The 11,382-nt window shown below is 35.4% G+C and overlaps 1 protein-coding gene across 1 annotated transcript; it reads right to left on the reverse strand.

The window, feature by feature from the left end:
- Positions 1–5,240: 5,240 nt before the first annotated feature.
- On the reverse strand, positions 5,241–5,690 carry LOC141602173 (uncharacterized). The gene has a single exon (XM_074422479.1). It carries the CDS (start codon positions 5,688–5,690, stop codon positions 5,241–5,243), a length of 450 nt encoding a protein of 149 aa, XP_074278580.1.
- Between the last annotated feature and the right edge of the window lie 5,692 nt (positions 5,691–11,382).

An 11,382-nucleotide genomic window follows, 5' to 3' on the forward strand; every position in this document is an offset into this window, starting at 1 on the left:
GTAAGCCGAGTCATCCCTTATTAATATAACTCGGTGGATTAACTCTTTAATCGATTATACTTTTAGAACTCTCGGTCGACAAAAATTACTCTAATTCTCATCTTTAGCCCGAAAGACATGCGACTACGGTCAACAATACTTCCGTTGAGCTCAATCCAAATTTCGATGTAATAACATTTTACTACCCCACTTCGCCAACGTAACAAGGTTTGTATTACGGTAAAGCCGGCTAAACTCCCTTATGAAATTGGTACTTCATGGGTTTCTACTTTTTGGCAAGGGTAATTCTCAATTATTATATGTGAGAGGTCTTGTCAAATTATTATCTATCACGTTTTAAGTGAACTAAAGCGGTGAACTACGATAATTATAATTGACACGGTCGATGACACGATATGATTTGAATGTGTTGTTATGGCGATTTGGCAATGCATGCAACATATTAAAAGAAATGCAAAGCAATAAATAAAATTCCTAGTATGGCCTTCCTAAAATAGAAAATCAAATAATCTATTACATATTCGGAAACCAACTCCTTTGGTCCCTTGATTCTTCAAATGGCACGCCTCCCAAGACACCGTCTTCGTCGGATCACCATCCCGAATGGCACCGTCTTTGAAGATGCTCCATAATTATAAATAATAATAAAAATACAAAGCTATTCCTATTATACATTTGTAAAATGGAGAAACTAATTAAAAAAATAAAAGTGATACGAGATCACATTAAATTACAACCGAATCAATATTCCCTTTCATTACGGGTAATATTGATTAAACTAAGGCCATACTAAGATAAAATTACATAATTCAAAATTATATAAATAAAAGACATTCAACAATTGAAATATGAAGCATTATAATATGTACCTATCTTGCAAAATCATGTGCCAAATCTCCCTATTTAACTTATGTCGTACATATAACCCGGTTTTATGGAAATGCGTGATAATAACCTTTTAAAATCACTAATTAATACTTAAATCACATCTAAGCTCAAGTTAATCATCCTAACACTTTATAGGACTCAAAAATTAGTCATCACTAAATGTTTGACAATAATTCAACTTGATTTAATTTTATGCTCATTTTTTACCTTAAAATCATTATTTATATGAAATAAATCCAAATTAAATTATAAAAATTTTAAAATTTGAATTTTAAATTTTTGAACATTCTGAAATAAATCCATGACTCTCAAAATGTTAAAAAATATGGTTAAAATTTTCGAATTAATTTTGAGAAAATATAGTTGCATATTATCGATTTTATCTCATAAAATACTTAAAGTATCCTAAATTTAATCCAATAATTTTTACAACTTTAGATCTGATTATTGGGATATTAATGCAACTTAAAATAATTTTCTCACGCCATGCAATACGATTTAGCTAATTTTGCTAAAATAGTCACTATTTATGCCATTTTTACTCTAAAAATCCATAAATCATGCTAAAAGAGATATTTTAATCTAAAAATTTACATACTCTCTGTAAATTATGCATGTGACATCATATTAAAAGATCATGGCTTAATTCGAAGTTGAACTAATTTTAACCAATTTACCTCTTTTAATCCCATTTTTATCTCATAAAAGTCATAAATCATGCAAAATTAATCAAATTAACTCGACCTTTTACACACAACTTGTAAAATATGCATGTGAGGTCATATAAAATTTCCAAGATCAGAAACTTAGTTTAACTATTTTAGCATTTTAAATCCCATTTTAGTCATAACAATGTAATAAAATGACCAAAAATCATTAAAATGAGCAATAAATTTCCATAAATCATAAAAATGACCTAAAAACATTTTAGGACCAGAATATATAATATGCATGGTGATTTCGTTGCTTATACTTATAAATCACAAATTTTTAGTTTTATATGTTAACCTTTTAACTCGGAAAAACAATAACCGATTATGCATGCAACAACCTTATGCTCTGATACCACTTGTTAGGTTCATATACCTATTATTAGATTCCTCTAATAGTAAACTAATTAACTTGTTAATTATTTGTTCGTTAGATCTAGTGCATGCATAACAATATGAAAGATTTATAAGAAAAACAATGTTCCTCACATTGATATATGGTTCGAAAATGTGGGCACAAGTAAGGTCGCCTTATTTCACTTGTTCTTGAGCTAAATATGATGGATGATCCTCCCAAGACTCCAAGTATAGAAGCCACTCCAATAAATTGCACCCAAGATTAATCCCAAAAATTCCTATTAATATTAACTAGATATGTAGTAGAAATGTTCCCTTAATATTACTAATATTTCTAGTATTACTACCTCTAGTAATAGTTTGATGTGTATTAGTATTTGTGAGAGATTTTAGCAACTGCATGTGAGGAAGAACTTGAGAGAAAACTAGCAAAAACTTCAACCAACAAAATGAGCAACCAAATGCCCATTTAAAAGGCCAAAAACCGGTGGCCACACTTAGGTAGGAATCTTTTGCTTTTGTTTTTACACTCTTGTTTAGTATAGGTAGAGTATAGGGAGCATGTGTGTAAAATGTAGGCATGATTAAAGCTTCTATGTAATGTCACTTTCATGCTTTAATCATAAATCAACAAAGACAAAAGAGCATCTTTTGTGCTCTTGATTTGGCCGAAATATTGGACCTATTTTGGTCTATTTTTGCCTTTTGTCATTTGTCCCACAAATGCTTATAAGTCATATGTTTAACTTTCTTACATAATTAATTATTAATGTAATCACTTAACTCTTAAATATTACAATTAATAATATAATAAACACTCCACTTTTTGAGTAGTATACTACCATGGGTCCATAATTACTAGTTAGTTAAAATTACAACTTCTTGTAACTTTAAATAACTAATTACCTCTACCTCAAAAATTATATAATACCTCAACTAATTTAGTAATTTAACACTTAATTACTAAATTAAATCTTATTTAATCACATTACAATAAGACGTAAAATTGCACTCCCATAATTAAGGAATTAATTAATCTGTATCGCATACAATTAATTAAATATCTATTTGGGTCTCATCCTATAGGTGTGACCTAAAGAGATCAACTGACCACCACCGTCACACGACAGTAATGTCAAACTCTAGTTAACCAATCATTACCGATTAATGACGGTCAGTCGACTGTATAGAGAATCATCCCTCATGTATTCTTAGTATGAGATTTAATAATGATATTTAAATCATGTGATCGCACTATTGTTGAGGACACATTTCCCAACAGACATACCCATAGATATCCCTTCCCCTAGTAGGCTCTCCTCCATAGCCATCATAGCCTCCATATCCACCACCTATGGCCTTCACTCCATATTCCGAACCACGATAATCCGGACCAGGCTCATACGTACCTACATCAAAACCAGAAGAAGACGGTTACCCACCCTCGGGTTAAGTATAGAATGAGGGGTGAGGGCCCACGGGTGGAATAACTCATTGCCTAGCAAAATAATCATAAATTGGGTGCATGGCAAGTCTTTGGTCATTTTGCGTGTTGGTTGTATTAAGGCTTAAATCACGCATCACTTCCATCATTTCATTTCTAGATGCGGAAGGAGGAGCATTAGAGGATTGACCACTTTCATGTCACTCAAGAATGAGTGCATTAGGTGTCTCCACATAGAGATAAGTGGGTCTTTCAAACGGGGTACCCTCGCGGCGGGGTTTTGTGTGGATAATAGCTTTTAATTTAGAAATTTCACCCGGAAGACTAATTGAGTCATTCTTACCAATTTTCCAAATCATGTTAGGGTGAGAATTTCTTAGCCAATTCAAAGATAGAAAATATTTATAATCTAGTCCATCAACCGCCTCCCCTGTTGAAAGCAAAGGTCTCAAATGGGTAGTCTCTTGGTTAAATCGGCATACCTTTGTAGCAATCCTAGTTATCAACCTACCCAAAACAATAGAGCTAGTGGATAAATTGCATTGTTTTGTCAAATGAACCGCAAAGTGGTAGGGGAGATTAATCCCCCATTTCGCATCACCATCAACATTTAGAAAGGCACCCTATATTTCCACATCCAACATCCTCACCGAGTGAGGCTCATTCCTACCCAAAATGGTCCAACCCATGAAGCGTTGCCATATGCGAATGGCAGGGTAGTGAATGTATTGGTGATGCCATAATTCCAATCTTTAAAGGGGACGTGGGGAATAGCATTCCAAGTATTCCTTGGATTATAATGGTAAGGTGACTCAATATGCAAGTTCTCATGTTTCAAGCTAAATATATTCGAAAGGCACCAAAATTCATCCTATAATCATTATTAAACAACAGGAAACTAACACCATAAACAAAGTCCTTTTTTTACTTATGAAATTTAAGTGAGCTCAAGAACTCAAGGGTGAGTTCGGGGAAGGACTTATAGATCATAGTGTATGCAAGTTTCATGTCTAAACCCTTAACCAAAGATTTCACATGTTTGTCTAGACCAATGCTCTTTAAAGAAGTATGGTTAATAAATTTAGTAACTTTTATACCCTTGGTACTTAGAGACACCCAATTTTCCCATTGTCTCTTGCTAGTGAAGATGACTTGTGGAAAAACAGTAAATTGTTCAAACATTAAAAACAAAAACAAACAAAAACACGGGTTGCCTGAGAAGCGCTGATTTTACGTCGCGGGAGACGTAAGAAGCTTGAATGAGCTAAGCTTCCATAGGTAGAGGGCTCACGGAGACCTCCTATACAACTCCAACGATCACATTCTCATAATCGACCTTCAAACTATGGCCATCTAAATTTTATTAATACAAGAACATTTACTCAATCTTGGTGAAGCCATGTCATTATTTAGATGATTTAATAGTGACATCACCCATGATTTAGATGACATAACCCAAGATTTATTTATTTTACAATTGAAACCTATTTACAAAAAAAAACTATTGTATTTATTTACTGTAAACGTATTTCAATTTTATAAAACTCATGCAATTATTTCTTATTCAGTGTAAAATGAATCAACTTTTTTTTTTATAGTTACCGTATAAGCGTTATTATGTGTTAATAAAGTGTATATATGCATATAAAATGAATTTTTTTATTGTGAATATTGTGTTTTTGGTTTAAAAAGTAAAACTTGGGTTGAATTTCACTTTTGTACAAAGTAAAAGGGGTTAATAACCACTTATGCGTGATACCGAGTAATATTGAGTACATTTAATCATGATATAATAATAAAGTTTTTAAAAACAATCCCGTGTAATTTGCACGGGATTTAAACTAGTTAGCTTTGAATTTCTCTCCATTGGGGGTCGTGACTTCAACAGAACCAAACTTGTTGACATTAGTGACGGTAAACGGACCGGACCACCTTGATCGTAGCTTTCCCGGAAATAGCTTGAAATGAGAATTGAACAATAATACCTTATCACTGATTTTGAATTCTTTCTTTAGAATCTTCTTGTCATGCCAACTCTTTGTCTTCTCCTTGTAAAGACGAGAAATTTCATAGGCTTGTAAGCGGAATTCATCAAGCTCATTGAGTTTCAATAATCGTTTCTCTCCACTTAACTTGGGATCCATATTAAGTTCCTTGATCGCCCAATAAACCTTGTGCTCCATCTCAACCGGTATATGGCAAGCTTTTCCATAAACCAACCTATATAGTGAGGTACCAATAGGTGTTTTCAATGCGGTACGGTAGGCCCATAAGGTGTCATCTAGCTTCATGCTCCAATCTTTCCTCGATTTAGCAACAACTTTCTCAAGTATGGACTTGAGCTCATGATGGTGGGCGAGTCGTTGTTCACTCAATCAAACACATTTATATTCTCAACAAACAACTAGTAAGTGGTTAAGTCAAGGTCGATCCACGGGACCGTGTGCTTTGGGTTCTTAGCCTATCTATCTCAATTTATGCAAGTGTCACGATTTGGTTTGAGCTGTAAACTACACTACTATAATGGAAATGTAAACAAATGGATAATAAAGCAAGTAAATAGAGATGTAAACAATCAATTGAAAGCACTAGGGTGTCATGGGATCATAGGGGAATCATGGTAAGATAGCATAAATGAGTCATATAGATACAAGCAATTATTATTGTGTTGGAATCGAGTTAGTTTATGTCTTACAATTCCTAGGGAGACTTAGGTCTCGAAGCCGAGTTGGTCACAACTTTACAACACCTACATCGACTTGGTTCTCCCAATTTAACTGTATTCATGGTTTAACAAGCCTTGAGTTAGCTTATGTCTTACTAGTCTTATTGAAAAGATAAGACAATCATGCTAGGTTGTCAATCAAGTATTTCATCAAACATAACATGTGCATAAGTTGAAAGTACAATAAGCAAGCATTCATATGAACTCATTAAGCATAGATCTATACTACTCCCTTAATCCCCCCACTAACCCTAACTAGAAGACTACTCACTACACATCACGATTAATATACTAGCAATGGTGTCAAACCTCACAACACAAATAAACATGATCATTAAGCAAGGTAATAAAACAAGAGATTAACAAGTAAATAAAGAGGGATTAAGAAGGTTACCAACTTGGAAAGTAAAGATGCACATAAATAAAGAACAATCCTTGCATAAAGATGGAGACTTGGAAATTGGAAGAACAATAGAAGAAGCCTTTGATTAAAGGTGGAGATTTGTCAATTCCCCAATACAAACCCAAGAATTCTTCAATTACAAGGCTAGATCTAAGATTGTTTGAGAAATAATTGAGGAAAGATTAAAGTGCAATTTGTCGATTGAATAAAGGCTAATTTTACTCTAATCTACTCCTAAGAGGGCTTAATCTAATCTAAGGGAACTTAATATCCTCTAAAGACAAGAGGGGTATATATAGTAAGTAAGCTTTAGGGTTAATTATGGGCTTAAATGAAGGCTAGGCCCACCAAACATGACTAACTCCTTGCAAGTCTTCTGCTCAGGTCGGGCATCCTGGAGCTGTGAAGAAACAATTCTAGGTCGTAGGTTAGGCGTCCTCTTCTCAGATTGGGCGTCCTGGGTCTTAGGTCGGGCGACCTCTGCTCAGGTCGGGCGTCCTAGGTCTCAGCTTGTCTATTTGAACTCGGATTGTAAAACAGACGTTATTTCCTCATCCAAACTCCTATTGGAGTGATTCAAAAGCCTAGACCACTTGATTTTTCGACGCCGCTTCATCTATATTAGTTTCAGAGCCAAACAATTAAGTTATGGTTTGGTTCCAAGCAATTTCCTCTTGTAATGGCTCCCTTCTCGTCATCCTTGCCCAACAACTTGTAGGGATAAATTCTTGGGTCGTGGGGTTTATCCTTCATTGCCCAAACTCTTGCTTTATTTACTATGGCCTTTAGCCTTGGTCTCCTCTCTGATGCTTGGTCATTGGATGCAATCAATTTAGCTCCATTTTGCTCTGTTTAGGCAAGGTTAGTGCTCCTCTCCTACCAAGGACACCAATTATCATAGAATATGCATAATAGGAAGCTAAAGACAAGAAACGACCCTAATACAAACTAAAAAGCATAGGAACTAGGCTAGTTGGGGGACTAAATGTGCGTAAATACGAGTCACATCAAATGTCCCCAAACCGAACCTTTGCTCGTCCCGAGTAAAGAGGTGACTAAAACTATGACTTTTATTTATACTAATCTACTAACATAGCCGATATGAGATAATTAGTGGGTCTCACTCCGCCCCTTCAAATCACAATAAGACATCTATGAGGTAAGATGCCTTCTTGCAAGGCAAGGTGGGGCTTGTTAAACCTTTGATGCACCATACATTAAGTACATAAACAAATCAAAGGATGCATCTACAAAAGAATAGCCACTTTCCTCATCTAAGTGGCGGAAATCAACTAAAAGGGAAGGAATTTAAGGGTACACATTCGATCATAGACATTAGTTCTCCAAGCCACTAAGTCCAAGAGGATACAATTGCTAAATGCTTTCGTCAAGGGCGATCAGATGGGGTGGAAGGATGATCCCTATGATGTTAGTGGCATATGACATGACAAATCTCAGATTTTCTACAAGTGTAAAGTCCAAGGATCGTCCCAAGCTCAACAAGGTGGCATAACAAAAAGGTTTTTAGGAATGAAGTGCTGAGGTCAATTAAAACAAAAGTAGTGGATTTGACTAGCATTCAAAATTTGGCCTCATTCCAACTTCCGCATTTCACATATCAAAACATTAAGATGGGTTTTGTCCCTCATTTGCTAGTGTCCTTTTCTTTCGCCAATCGCTTATTAGGCAACCGGTTAACCTGTAGACAATAGCTTTTCGGGGTGATAGTCACTTTGTCTTTGGGCGGTTGAATTCACAACCGTGTGGGGACCCAAGTCAATGGATCCCTCACCAAAGCACATTGAAGTGGTACACCTACATCAAATTTCTCGGCAATTCAACAATTCAAAACATTTGAGGTTTCTTTGGCAATTAATGAAAGGTATTTTTGGGTTGCCAAAACCACCAAGTTAATCAAGGTCCCCTATATAAGTTGATCAAGTCCATATCACATCATAAGGTTGGATAGGTCACTCAGTTGCAAACCCTTGACTAGGCTTTAGACCAAGGGACAAAAGATACTAGTATGACACAAACTAGGGTGTCTTAAATGCGTTCTAGTAAATAAAGTCTCAAGGAGAAAAGTTATCTACAAATGCCTTATATACACTTGTCAAGCTTCTTAATTAGGCATTTTCACAAAAAAATTTCTAACATGCAACTACATGCCATGATGAAACTAACATATATACAAATCTAATGCATATGCTTCTATCAAATAGTATGCCATATAAACTAAATGTAAGCTCCTAACAACATATAGGCACGAAAAACCGCAACACAAAACTCCACAACATCCCCATACACATATAGCCCATCCTCCTTATAAATAAAAAGAAATGGAAGGGAGAAAGGATTTGAACAATTATACCATGCTGCCTTATTATTCCCTTAGGATATGTTTCAAATGGAGTAGCGTACCTATATGAGAAGACAATAATACACACAAGTATATACAATTCTACACTACTAAATGAAAGAACATGTTTTTGGTTTTTGAAATATTTCAATTTTTTGGGATTTTGTTTTTATGAAATTAAAAGCATATTTTTGATATTTTTCAAGATTTTTATAAGTTTTTGTAATATAAATTCCCACCCACCACTTTATTTTAGACATTGTCCTCAATGTACAACGTAGGAGTAGGAATGAAAATACAATGCATGAAATGAATAAATGCATGATCTATATAAATGGAACTATATGTCATATGTCACAAATGATGCAACTAAGCTAAAGTGATGCATGTTTTCTATTAGTTGGAAAGCTGCTTTAAATTATCTTAGGTTACTTATGATCAAACCTCCCCAAACCGATTTAAACACTATTTCTAGTGTTGGAGACATGAGGTTTGGTCATGAGTGACCATGCATGAATGAATGAACTAAATTCAACGAACTACATGAGCTATATGACATATATTACAATGCAAGCTATGCTATTTGAACTATATAATGCAAGTGTGATATGGAATATAATTCAAATGTAAGATGCCACTCATGGTTAAACCTCCCCAAACCGCTCAAAACATCATCCAAAATACCAAAGACGGAGGTTTAATCATGTAATACTACGGATTTATATGGGGGTGTTACAAATCATGAGGTAATTAAATGAATTCAAGCTAAATGTAAATGTATATAACTAAATGCAAGTGTAAATGCAATGCATAGTCAAAGGATAAGAAATCGTACAAATGGTGGTTTGAGGGAGGACTCCACCAAACTCATTTCATGTTGCCATGTTTATTGATGTTGTCCATGTTGCTCAATTCTCTTAGCAACCTATCAAAAGCTTGAGCATAATCTTCAAACAAGCATGAATACGAGCTGCTCCAACTCAACGCAAAGTTTGGCCAAGGGAGCTTTCCACTTACTCTCTCATTCACCTTGCCCTTAGCACTTGGGCCTTTGCAATGCTTCAAACCAACAAGTCCATAATTCTTGTCATCACAAGGTATGAAGTATTGCCCATATTCATCTGGAGGCTTCCACTCTCCACCTTCTCTTTCAAATTCTATGATGATGGAGATTTGATTCATCAATCCTTCAATAGTAGAAGGAGAGTTCACATTTCTTTGATGAGGGGATAGTTGAAGGATAAGATGTGGAGGAGTCAACTTCTCACCATTGAGGTCATTCATGCTTTCATTTTCTTCACTTTCTTCTTGACCCTCCTTAGAACTTGAACCATTTCCAAAAAAGAGAGTTTCAATTTCTTTCAAACTATTATCAAAGGTGCCAACATCTTAGTTTTCCTCTTGACCTCTCAATTCTCCAAAGATAGCAAGTTCAAATTTATCAACCTCATCTTTCTAAGTTTTACCTTTACTCCCACAAGTGTCAAGGGAACACACTTCTTCTACATGGATTATAGAAGGAAATTGTGGTGGGAGGTCTTCCTCATCATCATCATCATAGGTATCCTAAATTGGAGAAGCAAGGCTAGTGGGTGAGCTAGATACATGAGGCAATTTAGACAAAGTGCTTGTCTCATAATTGGCCTCCAACTCACATTCATCATTGCTCTCCTCCCCAACTACATCATCTTCCAATTCATCATCCACTCTTGGTCCATAATCAAGCACTCCCCATACTCAAAGGTTTCACCTTCATATGCACATTCATCAATAATGTTTGTAAAGTGGGGTACAAGTTGGAATATGGGGTGATCAATGCTTATGAATTTGGGAGGTGGTGGGGGATTCACAAGAGTAGCTTCATAATGCCATCCAAATTCTTCTTCATTTTCACCCTCCTCCTCTTCTTCATTGAGCTTTTGGGTGGCCTCCATTTGGGCAATTTGATTTGCCAACTCCTCACCATGGGTAACAATATTTTTGAGAACATTGTCCCTATCTTGGTTCTCTCCTAGCACTTGTGTGAAGAAATTTTGTTGGTCACTTAGCATTTGGAGAACCACATCTTGTATATCAAACTTATGCTCATCTTCTTGTTTTGGATACATGGGAGATTAGTCATATGGGTGTTGATTGTAGGATGACATTTGGCATTGATAGTAAAGTGGGTTTTGGGAGGGTGGGTGTTGTGGATATTGGATGTGGGGGCTTTGGTAAGAAAAGTTGGGGTAGTAGTTTGGAATTTTATTGTATGAGTTGTAAGGTAGGTTTGTGTTGACTTGCTCCTCAAACTCCCCATACCCATGGTAGTCATACTCAAAAGATCCACCACATACTCCATGTGCCAAGCCTTCGGTCATCATCATAGCTAGGACAAAGATATAACTACAAATAAGAAAACTACAAGAAAACGATAAAAACAACCTTGAGGAACAAGTTCCTTAAGGTTAAGGCACAATTAAAATAGACAAAGAAACAAGAACTTAATCATAAAAC

This window comes from Silene latifolia, chromosome 9, assembly GCF_048544455.1.
Source record: "Silene latifolia isolate original U9 population chromosome 9, ASM4854445v1, whole genome shotgun sequence".
In the NCBI taxonomy this organism is placed as follows: Eukaryota; Viridiplantae; Streptophyta; class Magnoliopsida; order Caryophyllales; family Caryophyllaceae; genus Silene; species Silene latifolia.

Bases quoted from the DNA above. Each gene is read 5' to 3' on its own strand.
- LOC141602173 (XM_074422479.1), bottom strand. From the start codon at position 5,690: ATGAAGCTAGATGACACCTTATGGGCCTACCGTACCGCATTGAAAACA.